The following is a 22917-nucleotide window of genomic DNA, read 5'->3' as shown; positions in this document are numbered from 1 at the left end:
TACAACACAGGAAGAGATGCTTATACCATGTAACAAGAAAATGCAAAGTTATTTTAACATAATCTTTTATCAGTGATCTAAGCCTGCCAAAGCATTACACACCACCCATTCTCAGCAGAGTCCACTGCAAAGACCAGCAAACACTGGATACTCTAGCAACTTAGATGCAATCATTTCCTACAAACCCCTCCAAACACGGCTGTGATTCTAAAACCCTTTCACATCCCACAACTTCCAGATTCATCCCATGCACAAAACAAGTCTCTCAGCAAGTCTCTTAGACAGGCACTATCCATGTCAATCAGTTGGATTCTATCTGAACTGGAGCTTCCTAACATTTTAAGCCATGTCCAAGTAGCTAGAGAATGTGGAGCTCAGAGAGCAGGATTACCTCATCATATATCCACAACTCACCACAGCTTTGAAACTTCAGAATCCCATAGACTTGACTGACGTCTATGCCCTCACAATGCTCCCATCTCAGCACTAGAGGCGCTGACCGGCAATCTGCCATATGCTGTCTGACCTGATTTTTTCCCCAAAAGCAGAAGAGGAAACTCTGCCTAAGACTAAAAATATAGGAGAGACTTTTCTATAAGTCAACCAGTCACTGGAGAGAGAATCAAAAAGGTCGTAACCAAAATTAAAATTTTCGGCCATGCTTAGAAATCAGAAAGTACCCATTCCCCAAAACAAAGCAGAGGCAGAATATATCCGTAAGTCTTTTCTTTCGATCCTTTCTGGTTTCATTTTATTACTTTCTTCACACTTTCAACATTGACAATTTTTAAGCTAAAATTCCCATATACTATCTTGGGCTTTGGCTATTTATCCTAGATATCCCCCTTGTTATTTTCTCCAAACTTCAATCAATAATGTTACTTAACAAATGTTTACCAAGAACCTACTTGCCATAGATGCACTGGACAAACTTACTGGTCCTTACTGGCACTGGAAGAAAGGTCCCAGGTTTTCTGTCTATGAATAATCCCCGAAAAAGCGATGATTTGAAGACAGTAAGTACACTAATGTCAGCTTGCAGAAAAGCATAAGGAGCCAGAAATGAATTATGACCAACTGCAGAAAGGAATAAACTAGTCAAAGCACTAAAATTTAATGAAGAGATAATTTTTTAAAGTAGGTGAAATTGAGAAGAAGTTACATGTAACATTACTATAGATTTAAAATTATGCACATTCTTCCCCATAAAATTTCTCAAATGCAGTTAAAAACACACACGTACAAAACCAAGCAATTATAAATCCTCTGAAGCATGTAACTGTGATTAGCTGCTACTCTCAGCAATATAAAAATACTTTTACCACAATTACATTCCAGCCTGTAATGTAATTCAAAACAAACAAGTCAGACATCGCTCAAATGGCAGAACCAACAAATACAGATGCTTTGCATCAAGGAAATGAATCCACCGGAGAAATGCAACAGGGGCCCGGAGCTGGGCTTCTGGTGGAACAGCGAGGCCCCCTTCTGGGCAGACGCAGCGAAACCCAGGGCGGCTCTGCAAGCTTGCTCGCTCACCCGCGTGGGCCCCTTGCTTGCTGCAGTCAGAAGGCTGAGTATCGTGGACTTCCTGCTGCAGAGACCCTTTCCAGGGTTCTGTGCACATTTTTGCATTTTAGCTTTTAATTCTAAATATGGACTTTTATAAAAAGAAATAAATTGATTTCAGATTAAACGAACCATTCTATTCACTTGCACAACCAGCCTCCCAACCCCAAATGCCATGTCTATCCCCTTTACCCTGCTTTTCCCTTGTTGTCCTAATTCTTAACACCTTCTAAAATACTATATAATCTAGGTGGCGTCTCCTATCTCCCCTGCTACAACAGCAGCTCCGTGTTTTGTTTGAGGATTCAATTAATGAATAGAGCCTGGCATAGGACAGCTGCTTGATAATAAATAAGGAACTGTCTCATTTCTGCTTTTACCTTTTATTTTTAAGAAAATATTCATCTTCATTTTTAAAGAAGGCATAAGGATGGTTTTCTGATAGCAATGTGCTATGAGTTAAAAATGACGCTCAAGTACTTGTCTTAAAAATATGCATTTTTTTCTGCTTTATAAAAGCAAAAAAAACAACAACAAAAAACCTGTTCTGAGGAGCAAACATTCATAGTCTAGATGTACATAACTCTTCTACAGATTCCAAGGAAGTCACGGCCCTCAACCCCTGGGAGAACAGAGTGACGACAAACAATGAAGCATCCGATTCTGAAAAGCCAGGCATAAAGCAGGTGTCCCCTGCGTGGTGCACTCCAGTCCAGATACATGCCAGCCAACTGGGTCTGGAGGCACATACGCTGAAACTCGGGACTTTCCTGCCTGGGCACAGTGATTTTTGGCAAGAAGGTTATGCACTGCTTACTAATTTCTAAAACCTCAATCTTTGTTTTTTTTTCCCCCCCCTTCTTAAAATGTTCTTTAAGCTTACAGAAAAGCTAATCATTGTTCACAACTGGGAGCCTTTTTAAAAGTGCTGATTGGTTCCATCAACAGAGCAAATGGGGAGAGATGATTTTCCCAGGAGTTAAGGACATATGTAAACATGATTCAACGATGTCAACAGCTTTCAGTCCAAGAATGTCATCGAGGGGCATCAGCCTTCCAGTAGAGCAAGTCAAGGTTTCTGACATTCCTTTTTCCGGACTTTTGACTTGGGTGCTGTGAAAACAATAGAAAAGGAAAAGAGAAAATGAAGAGGTGGGCCCTGGTCGAGTCTCTTCACACTGACTTGTCTTCAGTGAGGTTACGTTATGTACAACAGGGGAAAACTCACCATTTGGATTTTCCTGTTTGTAGAAGGTCTTTAACATTTCCACCGCTTCCTCAGCCCGATATCCGGGAATGCACTGATGAAATGAAAAAACTGAGAATGATTTTTGGCAAATGAAAATGTGGCCTATATCCCACAAACACAGCAAAGTATACATAATTACATAAACTTATTTCAGATAACATTAGTATACTTTGGGGATAGCAGCAATATGGGTAAGTAAGAACATTACCCAAAGAACAGATGTATGGACTCAAACATCACTCTAATCAACTATTCTTTCTCAACCATGTACTAAATTATTAGCTATGTGATCTTCCATATGAACTCTCTGTGCCTCAGCTTTCTCGTGTGTAAAAGGTAGGTAATTACAGCACTTACCTCAGAGGGATTTCATGAAGATTAAATAAGATTACAAAAATAACACCTGTTACATACCTCGCACATCTTCAGTGTTTGTTAAGCATGAGCTATTTTTCTCTACTCCTGTTTACCAGTGGCCCATCTTGGGGTGGTGAGGTTGGGCCCCGGGAGGTGCTCTGTGTTTAGTGCAGAGCTGGCTTAAGATTCTTTCTTCCTCTGCCCCTCCCTCCCTGTGCTCCCTCTCTCTCAGATAAATAAGCTTTTTTAAAGTGTTCAGTTTGATCCGTCTTGGGTATCTAACTAGACCAGAGATGGATACGTGAAAGAATAAGAAACTATGATAATGGTCAGGAGTGAAATTACATGAAATATTATAAGAAGATGAAATCTGAACTTGTCTTAAAGATAGCAAATATTTGAGGTGTCTAGTGTCTCAGTCAGTTAAGCGTCCGACTCTCGATTAGGCACAGGTCATGATCTCAGGATCATGAGATGGAGCCTCGAGACGGGCTCCCCCCGCGGCACTGAGCATGCTTAAGGTTCTCAACCTCTCTCTCTCTCTCTCCTTCTGCCAGATCACCCAACTCGCATGCAAATGCACATGTACTCTCTAGAATGAATAAAAATTAAAAATTAAGAGAAAAACAAATATTTTAAGACATTGAGCAGAGCATTTCAGGGAAAGAGTAAGAATATGCTTGGGCTGTGTGAGGAAACCAACTAATGGGGGGTGAGGGCCTGTAGATAAAGAATTAGATAAAATAAGGTCAAAATATGCAGGGCTTTGAAGCTGTGTCACAGGAATTTGGACTTGATACATGGCATCCTTCTAAGGTGCATGAAATGATTAAATGGACAGAGATTCCGGGGAGGCACATCTGGAAGCAACCACAGGAGGAGAGGCTGGTAATGAGCGCCAACACAAGGGCCTGGCCGGTGTGGTCTGTTGGTCAGAACGAACCTCCCGTTCTCTTGTGCCTTCAGTCAGCTCTTACCTGAGCCTCTATGGCCCACATAAACCTTCCCTGTTAAAAGAAATAATCTTTCAGAGTTCGATGTTTTTAGACTGCATATGTAAGTGAGATGATACCGTATTTGTCTTTCTCTGACTTACTTCACTCGGCATAGTACCCTCAAGGTCCATCCACATTGTCTCAAATGGCAGAATTTCCTTCTTTTTTACAGCTGAATACTCTATTGCATATATATAATGATATATATAGCTATAAAACACTTTCTTTATAGAAGCAGAGAGTAGAATGGTAGCTGCCAGGAGTGGAGGGGTGGGGGGTTGGAGGGAATGAAGAGACAGCTGATCTCAGGATACAAACTTTCAGTTCTAAGGTAAATTCTGAGGATCTAAGGTATAGCAGGGTGACTCTAGTTAACAATACTATATTGTGTTCTTGAAAACTGTTACGTTAAGAGAGTAGAGTTTAAATGTCCTCACCATAACAACAACAAAAGGGTAATTATGTGAGTTGGATGTGTGTTAACTAGCTTTATTGCGGTAAATATTTCATAATCTATACAGCTATCAAATCCTCACACTGTATACTTTAAACATACACAGCGTTATATGTCAATTATAGCTCAGTAAAGCTTGGGCAGGGGATCCCAATAACCTTCCTTCCACCCTGCCCCTCAGGCAAGCTGCTACTCTGCTGGTCCCTGAGAACATTCCAGACTCCTCACTGTTGCTCCTGTGATTCTCACTTCCTCCTCAACCTCATCCTCACTGGCTTTGCTTCCAATATCCCACCGGCCCCTACTGACCAAAACACTGGTTCCCTTTCCAACCTCCTCAATTCTCTGCAGCTGTGGAGACTACTGACCACTCTTGCTTCCTTTTAGAGCTCCCTCCTCCTTTGGCTTCTAGTCCTCACAACCTTCTCAGATCATGCTAACCATGGTGGGTCAGTCCCCTTCTCCTCACACCACATTAAGCGTTCATGCTGCTCAGAGCGCCACCTCTCCTCATGTTCTCATGAACACCAACTAGCACAAAGCACTCTCCTCTTCTATGAAGTTAGACCAGTGTTCCTCCACCTTGGCTGCTTAGTGGAATCACCTGGGAACTCTATGGGATTATGGCTGAATGCCTCTCTGTCAGAATCCCCCCCAGGTGGAAGATAAAATAGTGACATGGAGCCTTGGTTGGTCCCCGATAGCTGGTCCCCCCGCCGTCCCAGCCCAAGGCTGCCTGGGCAACCCCACCCGCCCACCCCCACAGTCCCATTCGGAAAGGGTCCGGTGTGGTGAGCCCCTCTCCTGAGAAACAGGGAGAACACATATAGGGGCCTGACCCCTCACCCATCATCAATGAATGTTCATGGAAAACCTGCCTCTGGGTGAAGGGTTTCCCACATAGCAGAGCAGCTCCCTCCCTGCGATCTAGTGAAAGTTAGCCCTGGACACAGAGTTTGTGAAAAATAAATAAAACTAAATAAATAAAAAAGAATAAATAAATAAATAAATAAATAAGAAAAAAATTACTATATTCTCTTCTACCCTCTCACCTTCTTATCCAATTGGTCTGGGGTGGGGACCTCCCACAGCCACACCTAAAAGCTCTGTAATATGCAGTCTGGGATGAGACCCCCTGAGTTTTAGATGGAGAAGGAAACTGTATCACTCTGTGATACCAAGACAGTATTTTCAATTATTCATTATATGTACAAATTTGTGGCTTTAATAAAAAGCACACATTCTTATTAAAATAAGCGTTTAAAAAATGGACCAGGTCTGTATTATAAGGTAATCACCATCTTCTTGGAAAAGAATAATTCTATAGGTCTCCTCTATGAGCTTAATGCTACTTAGAAGCATTAAATGACTCTACGACTCTGCAGTACAGAAACAGTATCCCACCTCCCACAAACCCTCCTACCCAAACCAGTCCAATAAAGGAAGAAAACACAGGATCCAGAGACCTAAGGTATGTTTTCTTTAGAATCTCAGACACTGGGGCACCTGGGTGGCTCAGTGGGTTAAGCCTCTGCCTTTGGCTCAGGTCATGGTCTTAGGGTCCTGGGATAGAGCCCCACATTGGGCTCTCTGCTCAGCAGGGAGCCCGCTTTCCTCTCTCTGCCTGCCTCTCTTCCTACTTGTGAGCTCTGTGTGTGTGTGTCAAATAAATAAATAAAATCTTAATTTAAAAAAAAAGAATCTCAGACACTTAAAAAAAAAAAACCACCATAATTTGGCATCAAACCTAGAGATATGGCTTCAAATCATGGTCATTCATTTCCCTGGAGCCAATTTGGCCAGGTACACACACTACAAACAAACTTATTCTTCAGTTCAGCCAGATCAGCCCTGTGCAGAGATGCGTAGGGGAGGACTATTTATGCACCAATGTCACTGAGGTGTTGGAGAGAAATTTTTTACCCATGTCTAATATCCAAAGGCACATCCTTGTTCTGCCCAGAAACTTTCAGAAATTCTTTACCTCTTTCTCATAAATGAAGTACAAAGTCAGCAGCAATTCACTTGCAAAGAGTTAGGTAATCAAAATTCAAGCTACTGATATAAGTGATTGGAAAAATAAAATCACTTCACAGATTTTTTTAAATGGTCAAGCTGATTATATTGTTTACTTGCCATCATTTTATTACAATTTATTTTCTGATATGATGTTAAATGTCATCTATTCTAAAATGTACAGAAGTTGTTAGGAAAGCTAATGTTCAGCTGGGAAGACTCAAAATAGAATGTTTTCCAAAACTTATTCTCAGTGGGGTTCAGCCAAATTTAGCCCTTCATAGGTACTCAGTATTCTCCTAAGAATATCTGAGGGCTTTGAAGTTAACCACCCACCATGTCCAGCATTTATTAAATCCTTTTCTTTTTAAAACATTATATTTCTGGATTAACCTTGGAAAAAATAATCAAACCAGTTTGCAAAAAATGCTATGTGTCTGTAAGCCAAACTCTGAACTACCAATTCTTAATGCACATAGCCTTAAACATAAAAACTTTGGGACAGGTGGCAAGATTAAAGAGAAAATAAAATTTTTAAGAGAAGATGAAAGCAGGGGTGCCTGGGTGGCTCAGTGGGTAAAGCATCTGCCTTTGGCTCAGGGCATGATCCCAAGGTCCTGGGATAGAGCCGCGCATTGGGCTCCCTGCTCAGCGGAGAGCCTGATTCTCCCTCTCACACTCCCCTTGCTTGTGTTCCCTCTCTCATTGTCTCTCTCTGTCAAATAAATAAATAAAATCTTTAAAAAAAAAAGAGAGATACAGAGAGAAAGAGAAGATTAAAGCAATGTGGATACTTGGGTCTGGGGAAAATGCCCATATTAAAAAGACAGGGGGGAACATAATGAAAATACATATATTCATTGCTAGACACAAAAATAGTACACAGCGATGGGGATGCCTCGGTGGCCCAGTTGGTTAAGTATGTGGCCCTCGGTTTTGGCTCAGTTCATGATCATAGGGTCTTGAGATTGAGCCCCATGCCGAGCTCTAGGCTCAGTGCAGAGTCTGCTTGTCCCTCTCCCTCTGCTCCTCCCCCACCCACACTCTCTCTCTCACTGTCTCTCTCATAAGTAAAATCTTTTTTAAAAATGTAAAAAAAAATAGTACACAGTGATAAAGCAAAAGGACTTTGAGCAAAAATATTGTGTGTGCATCATAAATAGTATCTGCTGTCACTGACAGAGGCCCAGCTTCACACAAGCGCGGGGCAGCAGGGAGCTGGGGACACTCACCGAGGGAAAATGTCAACAGTGTCAGCGTCTCCAAAACATACCTGAAGGCGCTGGTGAACACTGTCAGGAGATACCTGAGAAGGCCATGGACTCTCCTTCTGGAGAGATTCTGCTATTTAAGAGAGGCAAGCACTCACCTGGAAATGATTACCTGTCTTCTACTAAGGCACAAATGAACTTGACGAGAAGTCCTAGAGTCTGTCTAGTCCCAGCATGGCTTTCTGGTGTACTGACCACACATGAACTATTCCCAAGCCCGTGAAAAGCTCAAAGTCATTAGCAAGAAAAAGCATAAATGGGAAACATTACCTGAAATGGTCTCCCGGTATTTGGTAAATCAGCAGAGGCAATATTTAGGACAGAGCCACAACCACCAAACCGTTCATTCTGACAGCCATACACGACCAGCGGGATTTATGAAAAAGAATTAAGGTCCTGAAAAGAGTATGCAGCTCAAACGCATAGAGTGACAAAACCAGGTCACCCTGGACAGACAAGCTCAGGCTACTTTTAAAAACAGTTAAGTTTAGGCTTAATTTTAAAAATCATACAATACCATTACACAAAAGAAGTTTTAAGGATTTAGAGATTAACATCTCACAATTGCAAATAAAGAAAACCAGATACATAGTTGCTGAATGTTCATTGTTTGGTGTTCTCTCTTGTCTTTCCTAATTCACTTTCCTTGAGTCATTAGAGAATTGGAGCCAGAAAGGAAACAGGAGTTTAATCTGGGGATTTTTACCTTTTAAAAATAGGATTGTCCCCTAACCTTTTGCCAAATAAAATATAACCCATGCCCCAATATAAAACAGACCAAAGTTGAGCCACTCTGTGAGGCAAGATGGGGAGAAAGTTCTAAGTTTACCAGAACCTCCTTCTTCACAAAGTAGAGACTATACATGTAATACTCAAAACCCTCTGTTATTTTTTAAGTGATAAAAATTTTTCACATATACATAGAAAAACAAGTACATAAAAATGTACAAGTATGAAATTGAGGTTTTGAACAAGCAAGTAATTTTTTAAAGATCTTAGAGACAAACTTGCTAACACTCGGTATTTGTGTCACTTACTCTATGAAAGACACATTTCAAAGAGCTGTAACTTTCTCAATTTCCCATTTATTTACAATTATAATATCATCAGTGACTTTTTTTTTACCTTATGTTTACTTTTGACTTAAAATTTTTCACACAATTTAACAGGTATTCTTGGCAAAAATATATAAACAAAACACAAACAAAAACATATAAACAGAGAAAGAAAAATTTTAAACCGCCTATAATCTATTATTCAAAGGTACATATTCTTCAGACATTTTCTCTGCAGTTTTATAATCTACTTTAATTTGTGACTTATCCTTATGTAAGTTTGTTAGCTCTGAGTTTTTCTTCCTCTAGTTTTATTTGGTTAATAGTTTTACATATATTGATATAAAATGAAGAAATCTTATGATTTAAAAATCCTTCCTAAAAATTTTTGGCCAAGGGGTACGATCTCTTTCAACTTGCTTCATAAATCTGTTTTTGCATATGAGAAAAGCAGGTTATGTGTCTGGCCATTTTCAAGGTTACAGGAAGGGCACACAACATTAACTCACAAAGTCAAAGGATACTCATCAGGCGGAGAGCAGCCGCGCACATAATACAGGGCTCCACGGTGACATACAGCACGGTGTGTTCAAATACTTCAGAAGGACTCTTGCCACTTCGATGACACCAGTCTAGGGCCTGGTCAATGGCCACCATTTCTGCATGTCGGGTAGCCTGGAGAGAGAGAGGATTATTACATCAACATGTAACTGTATTGTGCAAACATATGAAAACCAATACCAAAAAAATGGGCCTAATGCTTCTGCCAATGTTTTAATGAATAAACATTTGGGGATGCTCTTAGTGCTTGGCAATGTGTTTCCCAGTTCAAGTCCCATAACCTCACCAACAAAAGACACCAAATAGGAGATAGCATGAGAATTATGCTGCATTTTTAGTTAAGTACCACTTAACTAAATGCTCTTTCAATTAAAATGCAATAGAGAATATTAGTCTCAGGGAGGAAAAAAGGAATCTAGAGCTTGTGAATATTTGAGGGGAAGCCTGAAGTCTTCACACGCATGTGGGCCATTCCAGACATTTCCAAGGCCGTCCCTCACTTGACTCTAGGCAAATGTGTAGGTAGTTAGTGGGATGTCATCACTTATATTTTCTTTGGAATGAGATTTTTCACTCTGCCAGACTCTAGAGAAAAGCAGATTTGGTATCAGTCTCAGATACCTCCTGAGTGGCACAGATTATAGGAGAAATCACACAGTGTGTGGAAATAACCATAGTTGAGTCTGAATCCTGACTGTGACATCGCTTATTATGTGGCCTTGGGCAGGTTACACAACTTCTCGAAGCCTTGGTTCCCCCGTATGTAAAACAGGGTTCACTGGCATCTATACCTCATAAAACACTGAATTACAAGAAGCGTATGCTCCTTGCAGTCCACGTGCTCTGACATGCAAGAATTATTAATGATATTCAGAATAATCACATTTATCAATAAACTTACACTGATTGTTAACGATGTACAAGCCATAGTGCTAAATACTGCATGAGGCTACCAAGTCTGTCCTCAGCAAGTACAGATCTGGTTGGGGCAAACAGGAAGTGCTCATGAACCTGTGGCGTGGAGTAGGGTGTGAGAGATGCTGGCACCGTGGCCCAAGGTGCCATAGAAGCTACAGGCAGGTGGAAGCAAGGCTGGTCCTGGGTTACGATCTCAGAGCTGGAAGGGACTTTAGAGAACAGATTCCCAAAGCCGCCTGCATAGCAGAAGTAACTGGGGCACTTAAAAAAAAAAGTTTCCCCAATTCAGGGGCTTTTTAACAATCAGCCTCAGAATTACTGAGTCAAATCTGCCCAGAATACTCAATAAGTAACTGTTTAACTGAATCCCTGCAACCAACCTCACTTTTTTAGAAAATCCCGAGTGATGTAATGTCCTGGAAACAAGTAAAGAAAGTGTTGGGTTTTTTGTTTGTTTGTTTTTTGAGGGTTTTTTAAAGATGTTATTTATTTATTTGACAGACAGAGATCACAAATAGGCAGAGAGGCAGGCAGAGAGACAGGGGAAGCAGGCTCTCTCTGCTGAGCAGAGAGCCCAATGTGGGGCTCAATCCCAGGACCCTGAGATCATGACCTGAGCCGAAGGCAGAGGCTTTAACCCACTGAGCCAACCAGGCACCCTTGGGCTTTTTTTTTTTTTTAAGATTTATTTATCAGAGAGAAAGACAGAGAGAGAGGAGGGGGAGGGGCAAATGGAGAGGAAGTGGACTCCCTGCTGAGCATGGAGCCCACCTTGGGGCTTGATCCCCAGGACCCTGAGATCATGACCTGAGCCGAAATCAAGAGTTGGCTACTTAACCAACTAAGCCACCCTGGCGCCCCTCCACCCTTCTTTTGGTGCTGAAGAACCAGAAGCTAATTTAGGACATGTCAAAAACACACAGTGGGAGAGGTAATGGTAGTATCAGAGCCAAAAGCAGGACTCAGGTTTCCTCATTTGGGGTCAAAGGTCTTTGTATAGTATTTTATAGGGTAATCTTCTATCAGGTACAGAAACCAAAATAAATGCAGGTTAATTTCAAGATACAAAGAAACCCAGGTCATGGGGGGATTAGATGGACATCAGGGCATTCAAAGTTCTGATATTAAAGATATTATCCCAAAGCACAAAATACACAAAATAGGGAGAGAGGGCAATTACTTAAAATACAGAATTCTACTCCCCGACAAGTATCTGTGTATTTACTAATTGCGGCATCATGTTTATTACTTACCTCACAAATGTTTTGATATCCAAATAATAATTGCTCTGTGAATCCAGGTCCTACTTTGCATGTGTTTTCTTTTTGATAGATGTGATGGATAAACATTAAATACCCCATAGCACCGGTACCAGCCCAGCCTGTTCTCTGGTTCCCACAACTGAATGATAAGATCAAAGTCTGTGTGAGCAGTGTTATGGTTATAAGCTGTGAGTCCACCTAGTATTTCTGATAATCCTAAAACTGGAATTCATTTATACGTACTGTGACACACTGTTGTGATACCAAGAAGCGTTGCCTTAATTCACGAACTTCTCAACCTAACCACAATAACATAAAGGCACACAAACTATTAATGTGTAATATCAGTGTGCCTGGGTTAAGCGTCAATCTCTTGTTTTCAGCTCAGGTCATGATCTCAGGGTCATAAGATCAAGCACTGGGTGTGGAGCCTGCTTAAGATTCTCTCTCTCCCTCTCCCCACCACACTCATGCATGTGTCCCCTCTCTGTCTAAAAAATTAATAAAAATTAAAAAAAATAATAAAGTGTATACCACATGTAGGTACAGAGACAGCAGGTGGTAGAGACTTTATTCCATTGAATTATCTAGTAAACGAACAGTTTCCTCTACACAATACTTTAATACCTCTAAAGGTATAAACTAAAGGTGATTTTTTAATTTACTGGGAGGAAAACATTATTTAAAGGTACTACATAATGTGATATGAGTTAAACTGATGAGTTTTGTAAAGTGGAATTTTTTTATATTAGATTTGCTTAAGATGGAGATTAGATTCATTTCTTCAGTACTAACACTCCAAAGTAATAAAATTCCTTCTTGAGTTTCACTCAATGCTAAAATAAAACTCCATGAAATAGAAAATTAGCCCTAAAGATTGTATTGTTTCATTAGACGTTTTATATTTTCCAAATTTTAAAAAATGAACATGGATCACTTTTATAATCAGAGAGGAAGACATTCAAAAAAAGAAAAGTTAAGGGAAACTACCCTTCCATTCATACCTACAGGTCTTGACACAGACCCACCTTCTTGCCAACTGTGATGAAGTGCAGTGCACTCCTACCCTTACTGTTGTATGTTTGCAATTAAACTATTCAATCGACATACATTTTTGGTTTGATTAACTTCATTTCGTCCCTTCCCCACAACTTCATTGTTGTAGACCATAAGGCAGCCAACAGGAACTTCAATATTTTCTAGGGCTTCCTTGGCCTAAAAGACAAAGTGGAAAATTTAAGACGTAAGGTTCAATACTTGAAAAGACTACCCGCAGCAAAGCACACATGTATAAACACCAGAACAAAGAAATACAGCTGAGCTTTCCCTTCCCTCCGTACAGTTCAGTATTTAGTGCCTCTGTTCTGTTCTATCTGTATTAAGGGAGACTCGGGAACAAACCCCCCTCACTGTTTCCAAGCCTCTGGTTCTTTTTCTTCTCACTGGAAGAAGAAGTGAGCAAAAGGCTGCTGCTATTGCCTCTTCCCACGGTGGCAGGGCCTGTGCAGCTTTTCGGAAATCACATACATATTTGCAAAGGAAAAGAATATATAAATACTTTTATATATAAATATAAAAGAATATATAAGAGAAATGTCTAAAACTTTTATATATATAAAAGAATGTATAAATATTTTACTGAAGCCCTCTCCTTGTTGAAATTCTACTTGCTTCATTTTTTTGTTTCACTAAGTATTATAGAAGGTACCCTCTCAAGTTCCAACAGCATGAAGGTAACCAGCCTGGACATCTCTCTGTGCTATTTCTGCTTCGACACAAGAAAAGTTTTGGAGGGCTCTATGCTAAAATGGCACAACCACTTTGGAAAACGCTTGGGAAATTTTTCTAAAAAATAAATATACATGTAGCCTATGAACAAAATCTAATCCTAAGTACATATTTAAGAGAAGGGAATACATGTCCACCAAAAAAAAAAAAAAAATCTTGTAAAAGAACGTTCATAATAGCTGATTCATAATATCCCAAATCTACGAATGGCACAGGTGTGCGCCAACAAGAGAACAGGGAAACAAACTGTGGCACAGTGGCATGATGGATTGCTACTGAGCGATGGAAAGGAACAAGCTAGAGATACGCACAACAACACGGGTCAATGTCAGACACGCTGAGTGCAAGAAGTCAAACACAAAAGCATACACACTGTATGGCTCCCTTCAGGTTTAGTACTAGAACAGACAAAACTAAACACGATGATAGCAATTTCTTCCTGGAAAGGCATCTACAGACTGACTGGAAAGGGACACAAGGAACTTTTCCAGGGTAGTCAAAACTCTATCTTGTAAAGGGGGTGGGTTACACAGATGTTTGCATCAGTCAAAACTGAATGGACAACTTATCTAAGACCCGTGTATTTCATTGCCTGTAAAGAACATCTTGACTGAAAAATATCCATTAGAAAAGTATGCCTAAGGATATGTCCACCACCTGCATCCTAGAAAGGGCAAACCACTGGTTATATATGCAAAGTCTCCTCCATCAGAGGCTGTCCATTTTTCTCCTGGCTTTGTTGCTGACTGAACCACAGCAGTCGAGGCCCAAAATAGTTAAAGAGTACTTCTTTGGGCAGAGGGCAAAAGCAAGCAGGTTATATCTGCATACTCCTTGATCCTGTTGCTGAGAGCGAACAAGGAAGAATACAACCCTGGAACTAGTGTGTAATCATTTCCAACTCACTGTAGTCAAGAAAATCCAAGTATAGCTGTTTTTAGAAAGGCACAGCATTTCTTATTTTGACAGACCTGAAGACACTTTGGAAGATCAGATTACTAATTAAGTGTTGGTATTCACATACAGCCTAAGGCATATACAGTGTAAGGTTGAAGACATTGCTTAAGACTGCATGTTCTACCTCTTGCACTAGCCCCAATTCCCAGCTATACTTTATTTAGAGTAGCAATAATGTTCTATCACCATGCTAACATGGGTTACTTAGCCACTTCAACCAGGCTCTTAACTGACACTTAACTTGTCCTTGGGCCAATAAAGGTGAAAGGAGAGGTGCACAGCACAGGATAGCAAACTGTATCTCTCCTTCCTCCTCCAGACTGGCAGGGCAGAGCTAGGGCCTACAGAAATGTAGGGAGAGAGTAGCTGAAGCAGTAAGACTGCATTCTTCTGAACTGGGTCATGAACCACCCACAGGCTAGCTCTGTTCAGTTCCGTAACAATGGCTAAAGCATGCCAGGTTATGCAAAATTCGAAAGTCTGAAGAGTTCCAAGGTTTGGTGAATATATACAAATAATAAATAAATACACAAGTGCACCATTGGCTACTAGAGAAAGAAAAGCCAGGAGGAGGACTGACAGCTAGGGAGGATGGTGATGCTGAGTACCCACACAGTTAAGGCAATCAGCACACGGAAAATGTTATTTAAAATTAGATTGGGAGTACACAGAACCCCCCACACACACAAAGGAGAAATCATTTACTCATCCCACAAATATTTATTGAATATCTTGAGATAGGAAAATTATCCTGGCTTATTTGGGTGACTCTAAATGCAATCACAAGTCTCCTAATAAGAGAGGCAGAGAAAGAGATTTGAAGACATTACACAGTTGGCTTTGAAAATAGAGGAAGGAGCCATGAGTCAAGTAAAGAAGCCATGAGTCAAGTAAAGAATGTTGCTCCAGAAGCTGGAAAAGTTGAGGAAACATAACCACCTCTAGAACCTTCAGAGGGCACAGAGCTTTGCTGGCACACTGGGTTTGGCCCAATGAAATGAATTTCAAAAACTTGGCACCCAGAGCTGTAAGAGAATAAACTTGTGTCATTTTAAGCCCCCTAGTTTGTAGTGATTTGTTACAGAAGCCATAGGAAACTAATACACTGTTACGAAAAAGAAAGGACAAGCTAAAACTGAAAGAAAATATTTGCAAACTGTATATCCCACAAAGGTCTACTATCAAGACTATACAAAGAACTCTCAAAGTTCAACAACAAAAAAATCCAAAAACAATCCAACTAGAAGATGGACAAAGAACATTAAAAGACACTTCACCAAAGAGGGCATACAGACGGCAAATAAGTACATGTAAGGATATTCATAGCATTAGCTATTAGGGAAATGCAAATTATAACCACAATGAGTTACCACTACACACCATCAGTGGTTAAAATAAAAAGTAAAAACACCAAATGCTGGTGAGGCTGAAGAAAAATGGGGTCACTTACTTATACACTGCTAGAAGGACTGTAAAATGGTACAGTCATTCTGGAAACCAGTTTGGTAGCTTCTTAAAAAGCAACACATGCAGTGAACATATGACCCAGCAACTGCACTCTCAGGCATTATCCCAAGGAACCGAAAGCTTGTGGTCATACAGTACATGAATTCATATACAGACACAAGTGTTTGTAGCTATATTATTCATAATAGGCAAAAACTGGAAATGATCCAAATGTCCTTCAGAGGATGAATAGTTGAACTATGGTACGTCCATCCCATAAAATACTACACAGCAACAAGAGAAACAGACTACTGATTCACTCAACATTTGGATGGGCTTCAGGGAAATCATGCTGAATGAAAAGAACCACCCCCCCCCAGAAGATTCTATATTCACATATATAACATTCCTGAATGCAAAATTACAGCTACTAAGAATGGATTAGTGCCTGCCGGGGTTTAAAGGTTTGACAGAATAGCGGCTATGAAGGATAGCACGAAGCCTTGTAACCGAGCAGTTCCAGTGGAGGGTCAACAAAACCAACCATGACAAAATTGCACAGAACTCCACACACGTGTGCATACAAAGCCGGTTCTATCTGAATAATCTCTACGGATTGCAGCAATGTCCTTCTCCTGGTTTGATCACTGCACGGCAGGTACCTAAGATGTTACCACAGAGGAAAGCTGGGTGAAGGGTACAGGAGCTTTCCCTATATACTTTTCTTTTCTTTTTTTTTTTGCAACTTCCGTGAATCTATAATTATTTCAAAAGGAAACGTTTAAAAAATAATAGTACAAGTAGAGTAATTGAGAAATACCTTGCAATGGAGGTTAAGAAGAAATGCCTAGGAAGGTAGCAGGAAAATCAAGGGTGTCAGAGCGACTGGGTGGCTCTGCTCAGGAGAAAGTCCACTTCTCCCTCTCCCACTGCCCCTCCCCTGCTTGTGCAATCTCTCTAAAATAAATAAATAAAATATTTCAAGAGAAAGAAAGAGAGAGAGAGAGAGAAAGAAAGGAAGAGAAAGGAAGGAAGGAAGAGAAAAAAGAAAGAAAGAAAGAAAGAAAGAGAGAGAGAGAAAGAAGAAAGAAAGAGGAAAGAAGGAGGGAGGGAGGGAGAAAGGGAGGGAGGGAGAAAGAAAAAGAAAATCAGAAGTGTCTGCTGTTAGGGAAGATGGCGGCAGGGAGTGGCGGAGACGGGGGATGGACACAGACCAAGAAAAAAGGGTGGGTGACACAGATGCAATTTTGGTGGAAGGGTGAAAATGAAAACCAGTGGCTTGAAGAGTGACCTATCTACAGGTTAAATTTCTAGCTTCTACCTATTACCCTAGACTATTATGTCTACATAACAATTGCTCTGATTCTGAGTTTATAAATTATAAAAGCTTACAACTATAGAAAAATTGACTTTGATGGGGCGCCTGGGTGGCTCAGTGGGTTAAAACCTCTGCCTGCCTTCAGCTCAGGTCATGATCCCAGGGTCCTGGGATGGAGCCCCATATCAGGCTCTCTGCTCAGCGGGAATCCTGTTTCCTCCTCTCTCTCTCTCTCTCTCTCTCTCTCTCTCTGCCTGCCTTTCTGCCTACTGGTGATCTCTGTCTGTCAAATAAATAAATAAGATCTTTAAAAAAAAAAAAAGAAAGAAAGAAAGAAAAATTTACTTTAACCCAGGACTATTTTAAGCATTTTATCATTATTAATGCATTTCACTTACAACCCTAGGAGATCGATTCAGTGAGCTTCCCCAGCTTACAGATGAGTAAATGGAGACATGGGGGTGTTAGGGGATTTGCTCCTGTGAGAGGCCGAGGCCAAAATCCAGGCAATCTGTTTCAGGTATTCATTTCTTCAACAAATATTTACGGAACACCTACAAGGTTCAGGTTCCTGGCCACTCGGCCTCAAATTCCTACTCCAGTCACCACTGATCAGCTACTTTGTCACTTTTGGGGTTCAAAAGAGGCCTAGTTCAAGGGACAAAAGGAGAGTGAGACCTAGAAAGTTGAAGGCTAAAAACTGCAAGAAACAAATGAGGGGGCCACATGACACAGGTTTTCTGTAAAACTATCTCCTAAAGAGGTAATGCTATGTGTGGCTGTGTAGCTACCTCAAGCACGTAGAAGAGAATGCAAGGCCCAGTGGGGAAGGAGTGGCATAGGACAGGGAGAACCTGTGGAGCCCACTGTCTTTCCAAGTCCTGACTTAGGTCAGCTGGAAAAAAGCCTGGCAGCCTCCTGCTCCACCCAGGCCCCCAGGTGACTGGACATGTGCCTTTCATACTTTCTTTGCAATTCTCTCTTTTTCCTTCCAGCAAATGTAGCTCCTTTATTCCACGTCCCTTCCTCTCTTCCACTATCTTCCTATTTGCTTAGGGTAACTCGTTTTTTTGTGTGTGTGAAAAGCCTTCAGCTGATGTCCAAATGAGAGAGGAAACATGAGCGGTGGGGCAAATCAGGTTATGAATGAGGACTAGCCCAGCCCACCATGCTGAGGGGGAGTGGTTGAGCAGCTGGGAATGGTGGGTTAGAGAGAAGGTGGTGAGACCAACCCTAAAACCCCACGGAAATGGGTTTAGGTGAAATGCTGTCCAATAAAATACATATTTGTTTTGCTGTCAAGTTCAAAATAGAATTAAACTAATTAAATAATTTACATAGTTTTCAATCCATCTCCTCTTATACTTTCCAACTTTCCCACCAACTTTCGGTCAAATCTGATCATTTCTTTGTGAATTTGCGTTGTTACTTTGTACCTTGTCCTTTTAACATGCAGAAGTTTTTAATATTTATGTAATTAAAACCCATCCATCTTTCTCTTCTGTTTTCTGCCTTTGATGGTATAAAGAACCCATCTCTAGTCCACTAACATCTATTTACTTACCACGGGCTCCTTTCTGTTTTTATTCTTCTTATGCTATCTTTTTTATTAGATTTTTACTAAAAAAGCATAGTGAAAAATTTCTTTAAAATTACCCATATCTTAAAAAAAAAAGACCAATATCTTTACCATGTTAACTAATTATTTGTGTGTGTGTTCTCCTCTAGTCTTTGTTTATTTGATAAAGAAAAAAAAAACAGCTTTTATTTATTGAGCATAATATGTCAGGGACTTTACAAACATTATCTCTTTTAACCTATACAACCCTGCAACATAGATACTATACACCCATTTTACAGAAGAGGCCTTGTGGCTGAAAGGTTAAGAACCTGTCAAAGTTGGCTGGCTGCCAGTAGCTATTCTAGGGTTTGACCATATGCCTAACCTCTAAAAATATATGTATAGTATAAAATAATTTGTATTCTGCTTGCTTAATGTTGAATATCATATGTAGCCGTGATAGTTAATGTCCTGTTTGTACCTAATAGCCATAACCATTTTGATAAAAGCACATTATTCAACCCAGTAATATATCATAATTTAACCATTTGCTTTCATCGGAAGTTTGAAATGCTTCCTAGTTTTCCCTGTTACAAGAAACACTGAAATGATTACTTTTATCTTTCTAAACTATTTCCTTAAGCTAACTGCCACATATTTATCTTACTATGTCAAATGATATGAACATTTTTTTTTTGAGGCTGTTAATCATATCATGTCAGGTTGCCTTCCAAAAAATGTTATACCTGTTGAACTATTAGGGTTATATGGCTTTTTGCTCAGACTCACTTACTTTAGACATTTTAAAAAATGGATTTTAAGCTTCTTCAAAAACTGTTTTCCTTTCTTTTATAATTCAGGCTTATGTCTGTAGATTAAAATCGTAGACTAGGATAGAAATTTTCTAGCACAATCCCTTTATTTTAAACAGTAAGACCCAGAAATTATATGACTTGGCTGGTCCAATCAGAGCCAGACATTCTACTTATCCATATTGGCCATTGACATATGTCTACTCTGCACAAATGCTATGAAGATGGTACTACATGTACCCTGCATATTTCCCTGTCAAATTCCTCAGAGGTGAGCACATTTGGCACTGGCTATGCTTCTTGTTTAATCTTAAACTCTTCTCAGAAGTACACAGTAAACCTTGAATTACTTCAACAATCTTTGAAGTAGTTCAAGATTTGAAGTTTCTGTAGTGGGGAGGGAGAGACTAAAGAAAGCACAAGATTTATGACAAGCACTCTTCCCCTTCTTTAAGACCTAGAAGAACATGTATAGGTCAAAACCAAAATACAAGAGCTAAGTTAAGGTCCTTCTTGACCTTATGTAGGTATAGGTAAACTAGGTAATCACATCCCCTAGGTTTTTATAATCCAATTAAGAAGGGTTCCTGGGCGACTCAGTTGGTTAAGCATCTGCCTTCCACTCAGGTCATGATCCTGGGAGTCCTGGGATAGGACTCACATAGGGCTCTCTGCTCAGCGCTTATCCTGCTTCTCCCTCTCCTGCTCACAGTCCCTCTTTCTGTCAAATAAATAAATAAAATCTTAAAAAAATATATAATCCAATATAAAAAATATATAATCCAATTAAGAGACAAAAATGTCAAAGCCAGAGCGATCTGAGTAACTATGTGGAGTACAATCATCTCATATTATAGGGTAGGAAGGGAAGGGGGTAGGAGATGACTTGTGCAAGGTCACAGCAAAAAGTCATAAAAGGACTTAAGTATTTAGTCCAGAAGTCTAGAGAACAGTGCAGAGATAGATGGAGGAAATATTCCAATATATTATGACCAAAAGACACTTAAAGGAAAATAAAGACCCAAAATGTGAAAGGATGGAAAAAAAAAAATCCCAGCTCTGCTACATGAGCAGGAAAGCCCAATGACTGATAAAGTTATGTTTTCAAAAACACTATTAAGTTCTCCAAACACTATTAAGTTCTCCAGGGTAGCATCTCTGAAAATTTCATCTAAGCAGCCTCCACAAATAAATACTTTGAGGAGAGAGCTCCTGAAGCAAATGAAAATGAATGGAAGAGCCCATAAATTCTGACTTCTCAGCATTCAGGTATCATCTGCCCTCTGGAACTCTCTCACCCATGGAAGGATACGAATGCAGCTTACTCTAGGGAATTTTAGCCTTTTTGTGTATATATCTTCACTATTTAGGAAGAAGCTGCCCAGCATACGCATTATTGAAATGATTTGGAGAAGGGAGAGTGAGATTTTGATATCACGTGCAAACTCGTCCCCAATGTAGAGGATTTAGTAACATAAAAGAGGTTCAGAACTAACAAATCCATATGACAAGTTACAAATTCATTTTTAAATGTATATGTGAACAGTAATTAAAGTTTTAGAATGCTACATATCTTGTAAGTTTATTGGAGGAAATAAATTATGAAGTGAGCTCCAAGAATGGGTCATAAAATCAAGTTAGTAGGTCAGGACCAGCATTTTTTTCAAAAATGGACGAAAGAGCGTTCTGCGCTGGGGCAGTGGTGGTGGCAGTGGTGGCGGTGGTGGCGGTGGCGCCAGGCACGCTCTGGCCCTGCAGAGCGATGCTGGCCAATTCGTGGACCTGGCTGGACCTGCCGCGGAAATGCTCTGCCAGCAACCGCACCATCCGTACCACGGCTCACGCGTCCACTCAGACGAACGTGGCTGAGTGACCAGACAACAGGCAGATTCAAGTACCAGTTTACGCTACGCTCTATGAGGGTCCACTACCAGGATGGGTGAGTCAGATGACTCCATCCTCCGACTGGCCAAGGCCAACAGCATCGTTCCAAAAAAACTTGTGACTGAAGAGGCTCACGGATGTGGAATATTTGTCCGAAATACAAGCACACCCCTCCCCCATCCAAAAAATACCAGGAAGGTTAAGTACTGTTCTGTGAAACTTTTGTTTCGGTGATAGCTACGTGTGTTATTCACTGGGTTGCATTATAATATGGTCTTTTTTTTTTTTTTTTTTTTTTTTTTTTTTTACTCTGGGTCGTTTTCCAAAAAGTATGAGAAACACGTTTAAAGGGACATTGTGTAAGTAGCTGAAACAAATGGATAGACGCTGTCATGCATCCGGGCTTAGAGAAAAACATTTGGCTGTAACAGCGAATGAATGCCGGGGAAACAGTCTGAACAGAGAGCAGAGAGGAATATACCAAAATCAGTCTCGGTGCTGAATTCCCAATGCCAAGCATGGTGTACTCCATAAACATCTGTGGAGTGAATGAATACATAATTATGCAATCAATTAACGACTGGAGCCCAGAGGCCACTAGGAAAATACAATCAGAACCATGTATGAAATAAGATTTCCTTTACAGCAGCTTTAGAACAATGTGAACCGTTAGGACATTTTACCTACGTCTGCCCAACACAGTCTTCTCCCCGTGAAGGAGCTCACTGGCACACGGAAGTATGGGGAAGGTCGGACCGGACACCCATCAGATCAGAGCCCTAATGAGCCTGCCGTCCCGGAAAGGCCAGAGGGCAGGAAGACAGACGAATGACTGGTGGGATCTGGCTGTGCAGGGATTTGTTTTTATCCTGATCTATCAGCGTCCTTTCCCCTCCCGGATAGGTTCAAGAGGTCCTAAGCACAGAAGAATGGGACTCTCCGGATTTGCGAGTGTGTCTGCGGGAAAGATGGGGACTCGGCACGTTCCGTGCCAGCAGCAGCTGAATGAGGATGTGGGGCTCCGACGTGCCAGGGACAAAAGAAACGATTTCTCTATTTCCTCTCTTCCTTCCCCTACAGCACGGTGAGACTAAAGACCATTTCAGGGCAGTAAAGCCAGCTGTCCACCCCAGAAAACGTGACCGCCATCGAGACTCCGGTGGCGAGAAGGCACACCCCGGGCGTCTGCTCAAATGCTCGGGTCACGAAGGAGGCTAATGAAACGTCCCACCCACGGCGTCCACCTCCTGCAGCCCTCACCATCTGCATCGCATCCTCCATCCACTTTTCGGTCTCCTCCGCGGTCACCGAGCCCACGCCGCCGCCAGGAGCCGGCGTGGCTGCCGCTTTCGCCTCCATGCCGCGCCCGGGCCGCGGTGCTCGGCGCCAGAGGCTGGGGTCGCGCAGGAGCGCGGGTCACGGAACGCGGCGACGGCGGGCCACG

At 41.0% G+C, this 22917-nt stretch overlaps 2 protein-coding genes across 2 annotated transcripts in view; one reads left to right on the top strand and one right to left on the bottom strand.

Moving 5' to 3' along the window:
* The window catches only part of AIG1 (androgen induced 1), a 481448-nt gene that overhangs the window by 346306 nt on the left and 112225 nt on the right, over positions 1 to 22917 (top strand). The window lies entirely within an intron of this gene.
* Positions 724 to 22890, bottom strand: ADAT2 (adenosine deaminase tRNA specific 2). The gene is made up of 6 exons (XM_082730816.1): positions 22734 to 22890; positions 12818 to 12922; positions 9491 to 9641; positions 8182 to 8288; positions 2798 to 2870; positions 724 to 2682 (listed from the first exon to the last, which is right to left on the bottom strand). Exons 1-6 carry the CDS (start codon positions 22830 to 22832, stop codon positions 2639 to 2641), a joined length of 579 nt encoding a protein of 192 aa, XP_082586942.1. The 5' UTR covers positions 22833 to 22890; the 3' UTR covers positions 724 to 2638.

Source organism: Mustela nivalis, assembly GCF_964662115.1.
Source record: "Mustela nivalis genome assembly, chromosome: 5".
Classification (NCBI taxonomy): Eukaryota; Metazoa; Chordata; class Mammalia; order Carnivora; family Mustelidae; genus Mustela; species Mustela nivalis.
The sequence above is the reverse complement of the archived record's forward strand: the minus strand, read 5'-3'. Positions and strand labels throughout refer to the sequence as shown.

Coding starts and splice junctions, on each gene's coding strand:
- ADAT2 (XM_082730816.1), bottom strand. CDS start 22,832: ATGGAGGCGAAAGCGGCAGCCACGCCGGCTCCTGGCGGCGGCGTGGGC. Junction 9,642..12,817: donor AAGTTAATCAAACCAAAAAT/GTATGTCGATTG, acceptor CTCTCTCTCCAG/GCTACCCGACATGCAGAAAT. Junction 2,683..2,797: donor CAAACAGGAAAATCCAAATG/GTGAGTTTTCCC, acceptor TTGTTTTCACAG/CACCCAAGTCAAAAGTCCGG.